This window comes from Melampsora larici-populina (genome assembly GCF_000204055.1).
Source record: "Melampsora larici-populina 98AG31 unplaced genomic scaffold MELLAscaffold_58, whole genome shotgun sequence".
Classification (NCBI taxonomy): Eukaryota; Fungi; Basidiomycota; class Pucciniomycetes; order Pucciniales; family Melampsoraceae; genus Melampsora; species Melampsora laricis-populina.
The window spans coordinates 49,127-67,912 of NW_006768822.1; the positions used below are offsets into that span (position 1 = coordinate 49,127).

At 40.5% G+C, this 18,786-nt stretch overlaps 4 protein-coding genes across 4 annotated transcripts; 3 read left to right on the forward strand and 1 right to left on the reverse strand.

The window, feature by feature from the left end:
- Positions 1-4,077: 4,077 nt before the first annotated feature.
- MELLADRAFT_53785 (uncharacterized protein) lies at positions 4,078-5,350 on the forward strand (the record flags this gene model as incomplete). Its single annotated transcript, XM_007416182.1, has 5 exons — positions 4,078-4,102; positions 4,212-4,432; positions 4,516-4,894; positions 4,949-5,094; positions 5,180-5,350. 5 exons carry the CDS (start codon positions 4,078-4,080, stop codon positions 5,348-5,350), a joined length of 942 nt encoding a protein of 313 aa, XP_007416244.1.
- Positions 5,351-7,272: 1,922 nt separating this feature from the next.
- MELLADRAFT_93227 (putative mitochondrial inner membrane protease atp23) lies at positions 7,273-8,143 on the forward strand (the record flags this gene model as incomplete). Its single annotated transcript, XM_007416183.1, has 3 exons — positions 7,273-7,453; positions 7,528-7,817; positions 7,895-8,143. 3 exons carry the CDS (start codon positions 7,273-7,275, stop codon positions 8,141-8,143), a joined length of 720 nt encoding a protein of 239 aa, XP_007416245.1.
- A 4,468-nt stretch (positions 8,144-12,611) lies between these two features.
- On the forward strand, positions 12,612-14,054 carry MELLADRAFT_39696 (uncharacterized protein; the record flags this gene model as incomplete). Its single annotated transcript, XM_007416184.1, has 3 exons — positions 12,612-12,940; positions 13,049-13,892; positions 13,965-14,054. The coding sequence occupies 3 exons, from the start codon at positions 12,612-12,614 to the stop codon at positions 14,052-14,054; spliced, it is 1,263 nt and encodes a 420-aa protein (XP_007416246.1).
- A 1,542-nt stretch (positions 14,055-15,596) lies between these two features.
- Positions 15,597-18,554, reverse strand: MELLADRAFT_93229 (uncharacterized protein; the record flags this gene model as incomplete). Its single annotated transcript, XM_007416265.1, has 5 exons — positions 15,597-16,073; positions 16,149-16,597; positions 16,677-17,610; positions 17,653-17,774; positions 18,116-18,554. 5 exons carry the CDS (start codon positions 18,552-18,554, stop codon positions 15,597-15,599), a joined length of 2,421 nt encoding a protein of 806 aa, XP_007416327.1.
- Positions 18,555-18,786: the final 232 nt, after the last annotated feature.

Genomic DNA, 18,786 nt, shown 5'->3' on the forward strand with positions numbered 1-18,786 from the left:
TCCTTTGAGTACCCTAAATCTCTACAGATAGAAAGGAAAATGGCTAAAAATGGTCTAGACACATAAATGATTGTGGGAAAGTAAATCTTCTGTTTATGTGGTACAATTGGTTGGCTCTCAATGAGTGCAGGGGGGACCTTGCTTAGTATTGCAAATAATGGACATGTGATAATCTTGCACTGATCAAAAGAACAATCCATAAAGAGCTTCATAGCAATTGATTCACCCTATTTGATTTCTGAGGTCTACCCCCAAAAATTCTATTGCATTCCACCCTAGCAGATTCTCTCTATTTAAACCCAGGATATGTTTCATTTCACTTCAAAAATTCCTCTTGAATTATGGGATAAAAAGTAAAAACCCGGAACTCCTCAAGTTACCCAACTTGCACTTTTTGGCTGTATATGGGAAACTGGGAAACCTGGCAAACCAAAAACTGCAGCCAAAAACTTCAAGTTGGGAAACTCAGACAAGTTCCTGGTTTCTACTTTGTATCCCACAAATGCACCCCAAAAGGTATCTCATTTCAATCCAGAAATTCCTGTTTATTTATGGTATGGTTGGTGACAGCAAGAAGCATGAAACCACAGACTGGGTATCTTGTAATTACAACAACAAAGAACCCAAATTCATCTTATAAAAGTTAAAAAAACAAGACTCTTGGAATGTGTTCCGCTGAGGGTAATTTTGGATAGCCCTCAACAAGACAGCCTCAAGTCTATCTTGATTTGTTTTGTTAATGATTTTTGCGACTTGTGGAATGTTTTTGAAAAAATCCCCAATTATGTGGTTCTTGCTGTCACCAACCATACTCAAAGTTGAATGAAAGGTAGATTCTACCTTTTTTGAAAACCTAGATGCAGTCAAACCCTTGCTATCACATACCTTGGGTGGAAGACTTTTGCTATGCATTTTTACGGGTTATGCAATTCCATTGTCAAATTTGGCAGTAAAAAGCATCAAGATTAAGAACTTTTTCTATGCATTATCACGGGTTATGCATTATCACGGGTTATGCAGCAGCGCGGGTTTGACTCACATCCAACATAGACGCCTTGGATTGAAAAATATGAGGTATCATTGGATTGAAAACCTCGGACAGAATGTTTCTGAGGTGTTGATCCAACACATCTTTTTGCGCCAAAAGATACCTCGGAGCAACACCTTGGACAAGATCTGTCCAACGGTTTATATCCGATGATGCCTTGGATTTTTCAATCCAAGGCATCTATGTTGGAGGTGAGTGTACAAAGACTAGGCACAACCAGGGAAAGTGAAATTTGGGTCCCCTGGCACTGGCAGACACAACAACCTCACAGATCAATCAAAAAGAATCAACCAGTGAGTGAATTTACAGATTATTGCTCACCAATTGATTGTAATCAATCTATTCAGATCAACATGAGTGAATCCAATGATTTGAATTGATCACATTGATCAATTCAAAACAGATGAAAGGCATCAAGCAATTCAAATGAATCCACCAAAGCTTTCACTTTTTCCAGGACTGCCTGATGTTCATAAAACCATTGATGTGGTACTTCAAACTCAAAAGGTATCTAGTTAAATTGATCTAATTCAAACCATTATCTCTGAGGTACAACAATAAAGGACCTATCTGACAATCTAAAGCAGAAATTATTAAATTTCTGACACCCAAAAAAATATCACCCTCAAAACCGCCAGTCCCATCTAAGCTTGAACTGATCTATACAAAGATTTGGATCTACTACTGATTGGAGTACAACTTGGTCAAGGGTATCTTGGAATAATTGGAGTACCAGCTGATGTATATTGTGCATGGTTATTAGACTGAGATTACATCTTCAGTTGTGAAGGCACAACTGAGGGACAGAACCAAGAGGATAGATTGCTGTGGCAGTTGCTATCATTCCAAGTTGAAAGTAGGCATACAAAGAAACATTATAAGTTGATGTGAAGTCAATGACAGTGTGATTCCTATCATGATCTTAGTATGGCAACAGGTGAAGGAGAAGTAACTTGAGTAATTCATTCCAGGGAGGAGAGAGGGGGGATTTACATAGCCCACCATCTCTCTACAAAGTACAAATAAGGCAACGTACAACATGAGTCAACAAGGAAATTGTTGAGATACAAATAGGTATTTGAAGTGGAGATGGCCAAATCCAGTACTGATGGATTTGGCCTACAAGAAATATCAGTCAGTTTGACTGGAACAGATCTGGAAGAGATCTGTCCAAATAAGAAACAGTCTTTGTGGAAACAAAAGCAAGTGAAGATCAATGGAAAGTGCATTAAAAGTCTCAAAAGTGCGTACAATGAGAAAAAAGGGGTCATGAAAATAGGGAATAAAAACAGATAAGAATTATAGCACAGGGAGCTCCAAGTGAGGACTGCATATCAGTTTTTTCCCCGCTACAAAAAAACTAGTATTCTAGGTTTTGAAAAAGGCATTTGGATTGAGGTCCTCCTGCCAATGATGCCCAAGCCTCTGGTGATGGATGAGTCTTTTGATTGAAGGTGATAAAGTTTTCAGATTTTGGAACAAGGTGCTTTTGCCATATTTTGTGACTCTTTGTGATGGAGAAAACAAGAAGTACCATTATGCCACTGCATCCTGGAACTTTGATATCCTGTTTGATATCTTGTGCTTGGGTTCATAAGATTTTGCACAAAAGGCACAAAAGACAGGCCACAAAGGGCTTGAACACAAATTGTTTGCCAATTTCAAGTGCACTAATCAACCACCATGACTGATGGCTGAGTCCAAAAGCAGTGTTATCAATCACTCAAACATTTATTGAGATCTATTTTCAAGACTGGTAAAGCTAAGTTTGACAGTCAACCAAAATCTTGTTTGCATACAATTTAATTTCCACAAAGGTCTCAAGACCTTCTGCCCAGTCTCAAAAACAACCAAATTGTTTTGAAATCAATTGCTCCAAATTTTGATAAACCAACTGGTTTGAAAAAATGGTTTCTGCTCTGTTGTAGATTTTTCTTGGACAAACTTTTATACAACAACATTATATACCCAGGGCTGACACACTCAGGCTCAAGGTCTGAATCTTCTTGATTCTGTCCCTTTCAGATTCCCAGACTGTTGCCCCCCTAGATTGTGATCTGGCACATGCGGGTCTGATTCAAATGTCATATCTGATAAGAGATTGTAACACCTCTTCAAAATGAAACTTTCCTTGAAATTTGAATTATACATAGAGTCAAATTTGAGAGTGGAATGTTTTGAGGTTGATGAGAGGTGCTAGAATAATATTTGCATTGAATTTTTCACAAATGATATATCAACCCTCAATATCAAATCAAAAAGTGGTGAAAAGTCAGATAGATGCTGTGATAGCACATTGAGTCAAAGTTTACAATGAAAGATGATCAATTCATGCGTGTATAAGCTCTCTTTGTTGGGCTTGATCCCATGAAAACAATGTTTCAACGGGTCTACACCTGTTGGAGCGGAGAGTGTTACATAAATTTTCATGACTATAAAGAGTTTGCCAATTTCTCACTCAAAAACATATCCTCAAGTCCTGAATTCACTACATTACCTCTTAGTGTCTTATTAGTCAATAACAAACTCTTTTACTACAGCTATATAATCCTAGTGAATTTAGAGATCAATTTATACAAGTTCCAGCTACAAGAATTGGTTTTGGTGAGTACTTCTGAGATTTGCTAAAAGTCTGTTGTTTCTTTCAATCCTTCTACTATATACCAACATTCTTCCACTTGTTGGGCATTTATAAATATCAAATTTCCTTAGATCCCTAATATTCTCTCCTTGAGGAATTTCTTAAAACCTCGATATTCCTTATCTCTATCCGCTAGTCTAAAAAGATGATTGTTTCCTATCAATCCCCCTATATCTTCTTATCTCAATGAAACTTCAGTCCTTTCCCTTGTTTGATTCCTCACCTACGGTATTGGTTAGATGATTTACAGATTATCAAGCTTGGGTGCTTACATCTTCTATATATTTAACAGCCTACCCAAGATGAGATTTCAACAGATCTTTGTTACCATCAATATGTTAATGGATTACACTGCTTCTGGACATGTGATCCCTCAAATTGACGAAGGATGCTTGGTCAGAAGCAGTATCAACGTTGACGGCAAGTCACTCATGATTATCAAGCCCCCATCATAAATCCCACTAGACCACCGATATTCTGGGTGGCGTGAATTGATCTTGATCCTCCTCCTTCCAATTCCAGAATCCTTGTCCGTCGATCATATAGTTCGAGAAGGTGAGACTATTGGCTCTAGTGCTTACTCACGTCGGCCAGGTGGCAAGGGGGCCAATGCCGCGGTGGCTCTTGCGAAAGCCGGCGTCCCGGTCTCCCTGGTCGGCTTGATTGGACAAGACGCAATGTGGCTCAAGGATTCTATCAAAGGACACGGCGTAAATGTTGATCAGTTAATGGCAATTTCGGAGGTCAGGTCCATCCTATCTGATCGCCATAGATTTTGTATTGTTTCACACCGAAAACATTTCGGCTAATTGGTGCTCCAACATAGCTCCCCACCGGTCGGGCTATCATTCAAGTTTCTCAGACTGGCGAAAACTCAATTGTACTTGTTCATGGAGCCAATCACGCTCCCTCCAATGCCTGGCCACCCTTAACAGTCGATCGTAGGGTATTTAGCCATTTACTCCTACAGAACGAAATCCCATTATCCGAGACTTGTGCAGCATTGAAGGCAGCCAAGAAATATGACGTCTGTACAATTTTCAACCCTTCGCCTCTTCCATCGAAATCAGAAATTCAAAACGTGATACCCTGGAGTACAGTAGATTGGTTGATTGTCAATCAAGAAGAAGCTCGAGCGCTCACAAAAGCTACTCGACCAGATCATCAAGCGGATGTCGATATCAAGATCGAATCTGGTCAAGCAGGTGACCTACAAGATACCCTTCTTACACTTATTCGATCATCATTTGCTAATATAGGAGTCGTAATGACACTGGGAGCGAATGGTTGTCAGGTTGGATTCCGAGCCAAGTCTGGTGAGAAGTCTTGGACAGTTTTTAGCTCATTAGCTAGTAAAGGTACACGACCGGTAGTTGACACCACTGGTGCTGGAGATTGCTTCACAGTGAGTGATTTGATCTACAAGCTCATCTATCTAAATTGTTTCAAATTGACATTAAATGAGTAATTTTTCTGTGCGGTGTCAATAGGCTTATTTCATTGCTCAACTGATGACTATGGAAATTGAAAAGCGGTTAAAGCTAGAAGATGTTAAACGGGCCACTTCACTAGCAGGCAAAGCAGCAAGGATTTGTGTGGAGAAAGAGGGTACTATTGATAGTTATCCAACTTTGAAAGAAGTCATGTCTATAACTGATTAAGAACAGTATGGATTGATGAAGCTTGAGTTGATCATTGAGCTTGCAATACAATGTCACTTTTGATCTGGTCTTGTCACATAATGTCTTCTTAAATCTCAGACCCCCCAAATCATGATGTATACTTCATCAGCCAGGATTCATCAAACTTTCTGTTTGCATTGAAGATCAATTCCTGTAACCAATATGACGACAGGAAATTGAATGCAGCAAGCAGTTTGGGTAGGAGGGAGGAGCTGAGGTTCTTCAAATGATTAGCTAGATGAAGTTTCTTGTTCAATTGGTCTATATATGATTACATTGGACTATATGTACAAGAAAATCTTCAGAATGCAGAAATGATCTAAAACTTCAATTTGGTTGTTTGTAAATTGTCACTTGTTCTATTGAGCTCATTGGGTTTGTCCAGAACTTGACTCGCCATTGCCGTCTTTCAAAAGCGTACCCGGAGTCCACCCAAGTCAGAGCATCCACAGCCATGTGCCGTAAACCATGACGTACATAGATTTGGGGTGATACAAATGTAGAACTGCTTTGTGTCAATACTAAATATTCATACAACTGCTCTCATTTGAGCTTCCTGCAAGCAGAGTGCATATCAAGCAAAGTAAGATTGGGGCCAGTCTGTGGTATGTACACTAAACCACTGAGACCCTCCCACCCATTTGAATTCTCAAAACAAAGGACAAAAAGTTTGGAAAGTATGATCATCAATCTTGCTTTATTCCTAAAGATATGCCAGATTTAGCCTGAAGCTGTTTACAGTTAAGTCATTACATTACATCATAATCTAGTTGACCATTCTTCTCTTGCATGTGTTACAATATCTTGTCAAATTTATTCATACTTTTTATTTTATCATCAATTTGAAGGATAATTTAGTTAGAAGGCCTTGTCGTCAATATTTCCTTACAGCTTACACATTTCTTTCTTTTGTTGCCTATGGGTATAAGTATCCTTTCTTCAGCTTTAAAATTCTGACTTATCATTGTCAATTATATTTGAGATATTTCAGACCAATCAACTCAGACTTTGGAAGAGGGCTTTCAGGTAGGTCCAGCAAGTCTCTTTTTAGGTTCACAAGGCTTTCTTCTATCACATACAGTAAAGAAGAACAGATAATTGCACAACTAAATCTGGGGGCTGCAGTGAGTACTTGATTTATAAGACCCAAGATGATATCTTTGACCTCATTACACACATCACCACCCATTGGTTTCCTTCAAACCCACAGAGGGCCATACATCAAAAAGTAGATCATGTTTTGACAGAAAGCATTGCGAGTAAAATTCAAATTAAACAGGCCAGAGGCATGTTAATCATAGCAGGGAATTTTAGGAGCTTAATAAGCGAAGTATATATTTAGGTAACCTCCTTGATCACTGGCTCATGATTGCAAGAACTGCTCCAACACAATTGAGACAAACATCGCAAGGCAAACAACATGTCATCTCATCAATTTGCAAGGATTTGAAGAATGTGTTGCAACTCACATCTGCATGAAGCAGATGGGACTTAAGAATGAAGTTTGACTTCCGGTATAGAATTGTGCTTGTATTTCATGAAAAAAAGCAGATAGAGTCCTAGGGTTTTGCTTACATTCAATGCCTGTTTAATTTTATTTTCTACAATGATCAATAGATTCTGTTTGGTCAGATGCATGGCTGAGCAGCTTATTGATTTTCAACGAATTGAGAAACTTGAGCTTCTTGCTATGTGATCAATGCTGTTGCAGTTTTTTGGGGTGAAGTGGAAAGTTCAAAGTACCAAAATATCAAGCATGGATTAAAATTTGAGGTATTCATCTGGAAACCTAACCTCAATCTTATCCTTCCGTATCCGATCAACAAATTGTCCGACTAAAATTTGAGCAATTCGGTCCTAGAATCCCGCCGGTACAATAGCACCTTAAACAATCGAATCACATGGCATCTTCTTCAACTAACAATCAACAAGACTCTAACGATGCCGTCGTTCAAGATCAATTCAGTGATTGGACCCGTAGGCTTCGTATGCTCACTGGATTAGGTCTTCAAAATGATGAAGAACGTCGGGCTTTTCTCATATCACGATGTGAGAGCTGGCGAGATAATTTGATAGAAACAAGTGCGTTTATTTTCCTTTGACGATCTCTTTTTCCATGTGAGTTGATTATATTTCCCATGTTCATTTATCCATAGGTCCAGTAATCCGATTTATGCTACAACATATCTCTGTTATTCCTCCAAGACCAGGATCTCAATCTCAAAATAATCGACTTCCAATTCCAATCAGATGTGAACCTTGTGCACCAGTCTTGGCTGGTGGTCAATTTTCTCCTGCTGAAGGAGGTCAAATTCGATTATGCTCAGATAGACTTTCTTCCCGTCAACATGCTTCGGATGTTCTTACTCATGAACTTATACACGCTTGGGATGATCGTCATTTTGGTATAGATTGGTCTAACGCACGTCACATTGCCTGCACTGAAGTGAGCTACCATGTTTTCCTCTATCACTACCAGCAAAGGTATCAATGTACTAAACATATGATAAAATCTGGCCTTAGATTCGAGCAAATGCTCTTTCTGGTGATTGTCGTTGGACACGAGAACTTGATCGTCATATATGGTCCTTTGCAGCACAACGTCAGAATTGCGCACGAAGACGAGCAGCCTTATCACTTAGTCAACATTCCTCTTTACGTGAACGATTTGGGAATGATACAGAAGCTGCACGTCAGGCTGCTGATAGAGTAGTTGATGAAGTTTGGGAAAGTTGTTGGAATGATACTAGACCTTTTGATGAAATATATTGAACTCGATATGTGCATAAGTAAGCTGAGATCTTGCTTGAATCCGTACATCTATAATGAAATGATGTGAGGCTATTTCAACAATATTCATTACGTGCGCTAGCAGGCCAATCATGGGTGAAGTGCCGCCGAGAACTCCCACCAGGAGTCCAGGACGAAGAGGATTTGTGAGAAGAATTCCCGCTGAATCCAAAATATACCGATCAGGATTAGGTTTATCAAGTTTTGCTTACTTGCGTTCAGTTTATATCAATTCTTATTGAATGCAAACCTTCACATTGTCATTGATATCATTATTGGTGGTCCAAAGCCGATGTAAGTAATCTTGTCTTATTACATAGGATCTACTAGAATAGAACAAGATCTCAAAGAAATAGAACACTTTGGTCCCACACATGTTTAAAAGTTCCTAGAGAAGGAAGTCAAAAGAAGGGAACACTAGAGCACACTCCTATCCCTTTCCAAGGACCTGTGGTATATCTTTTGCCTAAAGGCTTCAAGCAGATATGTCGTATTCCTGAACCAGCCAGAATCCCTCAGAAATAAATCATTTCTCATCTTTCCTTCTCTTTTGATTGTCAATCAGATGTCTTCAAAATCTACTTCCAACCTTTGTTCTGCCAATCATACCTGTCAGAGCATTCATTCCATTGCCAAGGATGCATACGAAGCTTGGCCCGAGTTACAAGCTCAAGATAAATCTTAAGCTCATACCTAAGCTTACTCTGGTCGGCATTACTGTCAGTGAACGAAATTTGGCCTAGTTAGCCTCATCAAATTCATCGGCAAACATTGCCGAGGTTTGTGACAAGACAACCTGGCAATAGATAGTTTTACACTGAATATTGAGCAGTGTCAAAGTTTGAAAAGTACATTGCATCTTGCCGGAAAACTTTGACAGGGCGGAGAGTTGCGGTATCAGTCTTCCTCTGAGACTACCTGAGAGGATCTCTGAGACATACAGGGATAGTATAATTTTTTTCTCGGGTGGCGCCTGATTTGTAAGAGGGGCGTTTCTTTTTTCTCTCTGACCTTCTTGGACCTACCCAAGCCTGTACGAACGTCTTTTGTGCAAGTGATGGACCCAAGAAATTTGCTCTGGATTGCTTCAAATGAGCAATGGATCCATGTCTGTGTAGGTTCATGTAAGAGCCGCTTGTTAGATCTACTACGGTCCAATGATTGGACACTTAGGCGGCCGTCCAGAAATGATAAGGTGATCATCAATCTACCCTTTTTGAATCGGCCGTTCAGAAGCGATAACATGATGATTATCTTGGTTTTCAACCATACTATACTATGGTGAATCAGTCAAATTCATCAGTTTCAATCGCATCAGACTTTGAAGTGATGCGGAACACTTATACGACTTGATTCACTAATGCCTCAAGTCAGATCTGACTGCGTGTGCGTCGTAGAAGGTGATAGCTTCGATTTGGGTTTTTATCAGACCTGCGTATTCGATAGGATCGATCGGAACAAACAATAAACAAGAGGATGATGCGGCTCACTACATACGTCACCCTCATCGGCGTAGGTATGCTTGAAGCCATCTACGGTGTAAGGCTTATCCAGACGACTGATTTTTTTGACCATCTTCACATTGAAGTTTGATTTCATTTTTGCAAGTTATCAATATTAATCAAATTTCACTTACGAACAAATCCATGTTTATTTCTGGGAGTATAACCTTCTTTTAAGATCTCAATCACGGATTGAAATACAAACCAAGTAGGAATCTCTTGGCCCCTTTATAATAATTTCCTAACTTCAGTTATCCTGAAATATCTTTGATTTTGATTTCTTTTTTGATCTCATTGGTTTGTATTCATTTGTTCTCAAAATCGACATGGTCATTTTTGTAATGAAAAATTTTACGGGTGGAATCATCTTTGTTCCAAGGAGTTGGACAAGACCTGACAAGACCGAGCCATAGGAATGGATTTATAATACACTGTACGTATGAACCATACAGTCCTACGAGCGGCCACCAACCTGTGCGTTAAGTGTACAACAAGCCACATTATTTTTCTAAATTTTGGATAGTCTCAGAGATAGTCTCAGAGCGAGATAGTCTCAGAGGAAGACCGATACGGTTACGCTCCCTGACAGGGTGTGCAACTGACGAATGCTGAGAGAAACTGCAAAGCTGGTGCCTGGACCTAGCTGGACAGTGAACACATGGAATGACCGAGAACGTTGGCTTGGAATCCGAACAGAAATTTCTCTTCTTTGAAAGGGATTCTGAAGTGCGTGTTACTGTTTACATATGTATGCACTGTGCCGCAGCAGTGACGCTAAATATACGTGCTCATGAACTGTATTTGAAACTTGTTTACCTTTTGCCATCCACCCAATCTCATCCGCTCACGAACGATAAATAACCATCAAGAATCGATCGATTAGCTTGACTGAGTGAGTAAACTTATCAAGCTTGATGAAGGAAACGATCAAACCAACTTCAGATAACTTCAAATTGAGATAACTAATTCTCGATCGTCAAAACCGATACATATTTTCCAGCCAAACCTGAATTCAAATCGTTCGAACCATCAAAGACATACACTCCAACAAGACTTGACGGCGATATACGTACTCTTCAGGTCAGTTGACTGGCTGATCATCTCTAGCCGTTGTTTATCATTGGTTTCAAAAAAGTGAATATTACCCTCCAGGAGAAACTAGTTGACTGATATGCTTATGAATTGAAAATCTAATGGTGAATGTGAATGCAACAGCGATATATTAGATCAAGATCCGGCTTGAAAGATTAAATTGGAATTACTTCAGAGGTGAGCGCACTTTCCTCTGAGCATTTAATTTTAGGAATTGAGAAAACTGATGAATTATTCCAATTTTGTGCATATATTTCAAGTTTTTGCAATCAAGTCGATCTTGGACCACTAAATTACTTCCACCTCATCCATCAACGGAAAAAACAATCGACATTGGATCATTTTATATATTGACTTGACTGATTGTTATCTCTTTATTGACTACTTGTCATGTGAGTCATCCTTTTTTTAATCCTTCCACCTTGATCATCATTCAGTGTTTGTTTGAGTTGTCATCTTGTTTATACTTTCTCTGATATAAGAATGTGAGATGATTAGAGATATCATGCTGAACACTTTGAAAATAAGAAGTGCTTCGTCGAAATCTTGACTATCTCTAATCAATTCACTTTTCAATGACAAACATGAATAATTCCGAATCTTGTTTTCATCTTTCTTTTCTTTCATCATATGCTTTCCCTCTCCTCTCCCCGCTCACCCATCCACCCTCCTTCCTTCCCTTTCGCACCTTCATCTCCCATCGATCGACTACTGTCCATCCCCATGCGTTCCTTGGCTCAATCCAACCCATCAACTTCACTTCGCCTTTGATCCCTCATCAACTTCAACCTGGTCTCAAACTTCGCAATCTATCAACGTTAATCCTACTCGGCCAATCCTATCCTATCCATATCCCCATTCCCCTTCCTCAACCTGTTCCATACGTCGGTTTTCCTTTTTTTTCTCCATGATCTTGTACTCTCACGCACTTCTAGTCCTACCAGACCGAACAGCATTGACTGTACTGATTGACTCATCCTACTCAACTTCCCCTCCAATTCATCAACCTGGGTATCAACCTTTAACATCAACAAAACTAAACTCACTTCAACAACTCGAAATCAATTCACCGGTGTCTTTTAACCCTTGGCCAATTTGGCCGTGATCCTTTTGTTGGGTAATCTCATCTTGCTACGTGCTCAACTGTTAACTCGAATATTTTCTTGTTGCTTTTTGGTCCCGCCTACCCAAACTTTTCTCCTGTATTGCACATTCTGCCTGTGTGATACTGTGGAACCGCGTCTACGGGTTCAATTCAATTTGTGTTTTTGTCTTTACCCCACCACCTTTGCGAGTCAAAAAAAACAATCAAAATGTCCACCGCCCAACCTACTCACCACGAACCCGGTCATTCTAATCCTGATCACAGTAATCGCAATTCCCAGCCACGGAAACGCTCTCGTTCGCCTTCCGCTTCTGGTGGCGCGGGACCAAAGCGACTCAACCTGGAAAGTGGAGTTGAGGACACTGGCTCTGCTGGCACAGACTCTGCTGTAGGCCTTGGAGCCGCGGTAAGACCAGCTGTTGCCGGGTCGGGCCAAGCCGATGGTACGTTGACCTACTTTCACGATAATTTAAATTATCAATTTCCACTATTTCTATCCTTCCCCTACCCTCCCCAAATTCAGTCCTTTTTGACCAAAAAGGTAATTCAAGCCAGGGGGAAGCAGGGATGTTGACTTGTGCGATAGTACGCGCCCAACCTAGTGACAGCCGTTACCCAGCCGTACTTGCTTACTTGATGTTCAAATCTTTGGCATAGACAACCCTTTGACGCTCTTCATTTTTTCTCTCCCTTACTATCAAACCCTCTATCCCCATATTCCTCGCCCTCGCTCATAGGTGGTCATCGTAAAATGGATGCTAAAACGGAAGCCTCGAACGCTGATCACGCCCTGCAACCCACTGCCTCTAACGCTGAAGCGTCTAACGGTGTTGAAGCTCAGCTAAGCTCTCACAAGTCGGCTGGTGATCAACCCGATGTCGATGCAAACCTCCATCCTTTGCCCCTCGATCACAACGAAGCTCAAGCAATTGCCCATCAACAAGCTGTCCAACAACAACAACAACAACAGCTTCATCAACAGCAAACTCAGCCTAACCCCGTGACAGCTACTCAAACGATCCAAATGCGTGCATTGATTGTTACACAAGACGCTAGCATCATCATTGGCAAAGGTGGTCGGTAAGTAGCAGTTGCGATTACATTCTCGCCATCATATATGGTGGCCACATCAGAAGTCTGCGAACCTGCTCTTACCTTGAGTGATTCACCTTTTTCGCTACCCTCTAGTCACATTAATGAGATCCGAGAGAAATCGGGCGCACGGGCAACTATATCTGAAGCTGTACCAGGAAACGCCGAACGTATTTTGAGTGTCGGTGGTCCACTCGACGCGGTTTCAAAAGCATTCGGTCTGATTGTGCGACGCATCAACGATGAGCCATTCGACGTTCCTTCGGTGCCGGGCTCGCGTGCAGTAACCATTCGATTTGTGGTACCGAATTCGCGTATGGGATCAGTCATTGGCAAGGCAGGAAGTAAAATCAAAGAGATTCAAGACATGAGTGGAGCTCGTGTACAAGCATCAGAAGCGATGCTACCTGGCAGCACTGAACGCGTCCTATCTGTCTCTGGCGTGGCAGACGCCGTTCACATCGCGGTCTATTATGTTGGAATGATCTTGGTGGAGAATCAGGACCGCATGCCTGCCAACACAACTTATCGACCGGGTCACGCAACCGGACAGGTCAATTCCTTGGGCGGTGGTCGTGGTCCCATGGGCGGTGGAGCAGTTGGCCCGGCCGGCGGACCTGCTTACTATGGTCATCCGCCTCAAGGTGGCCATCCGCTTCACGGACTTCACGGACTTCACGGTCATCCTCACGCTCACCCCCACGCTCACCCTCACCCTCATCCCCACCCTCATCCTCATCCTCATAGTGCCGGCGGGTATCCTAGTAGTGCTCACCAACCCGGAAGTCAAACCCAACAGATATATATCCCCAACGAACTTGTAGGAGCCGTCATTGGTAAAGGAGGACAGAAGATTAATGAGATCAGGCAAGCTAGTGCGACACACATCAAAATTATGGAACCAGGAGAGGGTGGACAGGCTGCGAGCACCAATGAACGTGTCAGTATCTCGAACGTTTTGTTTGATTCAGTCTCCTCGGTCTGTCGCTGACGTTCTCTTCCGTTTACACAGCTCGTCACTATCACGGGTCAACCCCTACAGATCCAGATGGCTGTGCAACTGTTATATCAGCGGTTAGAAGCCGAAAAACAAAAACGTTAGTGGCATTTAATTGAATCCTGTAACGTTTCCTCTCCGAAGGTGCTAATTCCTTCAATTTCCCGACCCAATCTTTTGATCTAATAATAACAGAAGCTCAACCGATGGGTGGAATGTAATTATCATGTTTTTAAATAATGGGTCCTTTAGAATATAAAAAATCACAATGAATGCTACTTTTTTTCTACTTTGTTACCTGAGTTTTATTATACTACTTGCTCTTCTTTCAACCCATTACAAGGCAGGATATGTGGACGTATGAAATGAAATGCAAGATGAAATCAATCTGATGTGTTGTCAATGGTTCATTCGTTTTGTCTTTACATGATCGTGATGCCCAAACGGACCTGATGAGCAAATTCAAAAACAATGACAAATGAACTCCACTCGCATTTGTCTATATTTCTTCTGCTTCTCACAATTTCCACTGTAGATGTTGTCGCAGTTGGTGCCGGAGAAAATTTTCTCAACGAACTATCCTAGCCAAAAGACCATTGATGGACTGGAAAAAGGCAACCATGTAGGCATTTATTTGCCATGATCATTGCTGAGTCTCAGCCATCAAAACTGTAAAAATCAGTTTACACGACTAGGAGTGACCATGGTTGGTGACAGCAAGAACCACATAATTGAGTATTTTTTCAAAAGTTGTTCCACAAGTCACAAAAGTCATTTACAAAACAAAGCAAGATAGATTTGAGGCCGTCTTGTTGATGGTTATCCAAAATTACCCACAGCGGAACAAATTCCAAAAGTCTGTTTTTTTTAACTTTTATAAGACTGATGAAGATGGGTTCTTTGTTGTTGTAATTACAAAATACCCAGTCCGTGGTTTCATGCTTCTTGCTATCACCAACCATACACTTGCGCTTCATAGACCTTACTCTGCCTTATGATCAGCGCTCATCCCCTTCTCAACACTAGATGATCGCGGCAAGTTATGGGTCAGGAAAAAAGACCTTTCACTGTGTAAGATGAGCTTCTCAAAGAGAGATCAAGATTGATCAAATGGTTTCCGTTGAATCAATCGAAATTCTAAACTTTCATATCTCACAAGAAAATATAACTTCAAATCAAATTAAAAAGATTTCTTCAAATAGTATGTTACTAAACTGATGACCAAGAAAAATAATATATATATATGTATGTGTAATGCAGTATAGGTAAAATAATCTATCAGGAAACAAAATTCCAAGAATTAATCAAGTACCAAAAAGCAAAGAGAAGAAAATCAACAAATATACTAATTACACATTGTCAAAAAAAACTAATTCATCTCATACTTTATAATCATTTTACATCTTGAAACCAAAAAAAAAAGAAAACCGAAGTAAAAAAAACTTGATTACAGACATTTAGATAACAATATATATATATATATATGAAGAGAAGTGATATGAATCAAGAAGAAAACAAAATTAAATGCCCAAATTGGATTTCTTTTTTCCTACAGAATAAGAATTCTAAAACCAAAACCAAGAAGAAAAAGACGAAGACGATTGAAATTAAATAAGATTTTATGTTTCATTTTTCAGACAATGATTTTCATCTTTTCCTAACGTTTTGAATAATCGTACGTCTTCTTTCCATAGGTCTACTTGGAGGTTGATCACGAGAAGGTTTACGAGTCCAAGGAGTATGAGGTGTAGGATTCAATGAATGATTCGATGGTGGTGGATGATGTTGTGAATATGGTTGTTGTTGTTGTAAACCCAAAGATTCAGATTGTTGAAGTCTTGCATGTTTTTCACACCAAGGTAAAAAATTTATCACAAAATGAAATTCTTCTAAACTAATCTTACAACCCGGTTTAGAACACATAAAATGTTCTGGATGATAAAGTCTTTTTCGTTGAACACTTGAACTTGATTTACTAAAACTTGATGCTCCATCTGATACAGATCTACTGCCGCTGGTTTCTGATGATTCTAATGATAATGAAATACATGGACCTTCGATACCTCTTTGACAAGACTCATTTGCACAAATCGTTCCAGCAAATCGATGATAATGTCGAGCACACTAATCAATCCCCAATTCCAACCATAAAATCAGTCAAACTAAACTTTTGTGAAATTGAGAAAAAGAAAATCTTACCACTGGTTTTCTTTCCCAAACATAAAACTCTCCATCTGGAAATTTAGCCGAACATTGAAAACAATTAAAACATTCAGGATGATATTTTCCTAAAACCTTTCCAACTCGATCAGTCACAGCTCTACGTTCGATCGGTCTATCACATTTTCTACACTTAGGTAAATATAATTCAGCATAACAAGTTTGACAGAATAGCGATTTAGCCGTTCCATTTGGATCGATAGATGATGATCTGATTTTAGCTGTACGTGAATCCGTTCGTTTTCCACAATGTTGACATCTATCATCTCCTGTTGCTTTGTTTGTAAATAAAGCTCTGGCTGGTGGTGGTGAGGGTGGATGATCAAAACCTAATTGTGAAATCGAGTCTGATGGTCGGATTCCAGGTGAGTCTGGTACATTAGGTAGATTGTTGGCTGAGTTATTCCTAAGATGAACACGTGGTGTCACTGTGTGATAGAACACAAAAAGAGCAAAATGAGTTCCAAATTCATGAAATCAAAATATTCAAGACTCCAGAAAACTTACTATCAGGATCATGCGCGTCAAACATGGCATCTGACTCAGTCGCACTACGCTTGTGTGGGGATTTGACAGCTGGACTCGATGTTGTTCTAGGAGGTGTAGATTTTTTCTTTTCCTTCAATTGATAAGTTGATAACTCCGCCTTTCGAGTCATCTCATTCATCAGATCACCCATAAGATCTTCAAGACCATCTGAAGGTTTCTGATTAGGTTTACGTGAAGATTTACTACGTGATTTAGGAGTTTCATATACTTTGAATGAAGGATTATCTTTTTCTTCATCAGAATCAATGAATGCTTCACTTGCTAAAAGTCTATCGAGACCAGCAGAAGCAGATTGTGAAGAAGGTAGTTTTCGCAGTGGAGGTGGTTTAGGATCTCGTCGAGCTTCACTACCTGAGCGCTGTCTTGTGCGGTCGTCGAATGGCATCGAAGTAGAGCTTGGAAGAGGTCGGTCTTTACGAAGCTGAGAACGTTGTAATGAAGCAAACCCAATCTTTTCTGAAGGTGATATTTCGGGTGAAGTAGGAGGCGTGATGACTTTTTTCGACTTGGATTTCGAGGTTTGGGCAGACTCGATGGAAACGTTTGAAGGCCTTGATGAAGAACCTGATTGACTGGTGGTATCAATGGGAGATCTTCGAGGTTCTTCCCATTTTTTAATTGTGATTGGTTTGGTCTTTGTTGTTGGCGTGGTGGTGGTGGTGATTGGAAGGCTATCCTTATTCATAGGAACAAGTTGAGCATATTTTTCCAAAAAAGGAATACGCGAACGTCCTACTGGATTACTTGGGCCAGATGACTCTGAGTTAAGGATTGAAGAGCCTGAAGATGATAGTCGATGGACTCGTGGAGTACGCTGAGAAGTACGAGAAATAGGTCGAGGAGGTGACTTTTCAGGAGTTGGAGGAAGGGTAGGTGGGGGAGAAGGAGCCGTCTCGGCTGAAGGCTTCATGAAGGAAGAGAAGAGTGACTGTACCAATGAAGGCTGAGTGGCGGGTGGAGGAGAAGATTCAGGTGTTGGTTCTGATTTAGGTGGTGAAGGTGGTGCCTCAACTTTTGGTGCGGAAATGATTTTTGAAATTGAAGATTGAGGGATGTCTAAATGGCAATTTATTAGGAAAACCAATCAGTTAGCACGACCGTCAATCAAATCACTTGATTGTAGAAACCTGGATATGATCAATATATAACTCCTCTAATTGAAGACATTTATATCAAGGTCTATGACCGTGCTGAACGACAAAGTCATCAACCACAAGTGGCTTCCTAGGTGATTTGAAGTCATTACAGTGCTCTTGATTTGTTGATATAGTTCGTCTGTGCTTGTGTTGAATATATAGCTATGAAAGCTCATATATAGTGGCTGTCGACTGAGACTCATGCCAGAGTAGCCACCTAGCCAAGAAAGAGGAGAAAGAACGAGAAAGATCTTGGCTCACGTTTGGATTCATGTTTCTTCTGTTGGGGGGAAGAGGGTCTGGCCGGTGCTGGGACTGGTTTTGATGCTGGCGCTGGTATTGATGCTCGTATTGATGCTGGTGCTGGTGCTGGTGCTGGTGCTGGTGCTGGTGCTGGTGGAGTTGAACTTGGAAGTTTCGAGACTGGCTTTGGTGAACAAACATGTTCACCAAGTTCCAAGAGTGGTACATCTCCACCACAATCGCTACATTTGATAACTGCACCCACGCTAGCAGAGACCGGTCTTTCTTCTGATTTTGGAGGTAATAAGTTGGAACCGGTCTCATTCTTAGAATCAGCTTCTGAAGGTTTTGAATCTGAAGTGTTTGAAGTAGTAGGCTCAGGTGTTGCAGTACTTCCTCCAAACCCAAAGGTAGCAAGAGAAGCAATAGTAGGAGTAGTAAAGAAAGCGAGGGCCATGGGATGATTGGTTGATGTAAGATTCAATTTCTCAGATGCTTGGGTCGTGCTTGGGTTCAGTCCAAAATCAATGAAGTTGATTGATAGTTGTAAAATCCAGTTTTTGAAATCTTCTTCAATGGGATTCTAGGATGATCCGAGGTCGGTGGTGTTGGGTATCAGTGAACTGGAAAGATCAAGATGATATAAGATCTCATGATGACTAGTCACATCAAGAAAGAAATAAGGAAAA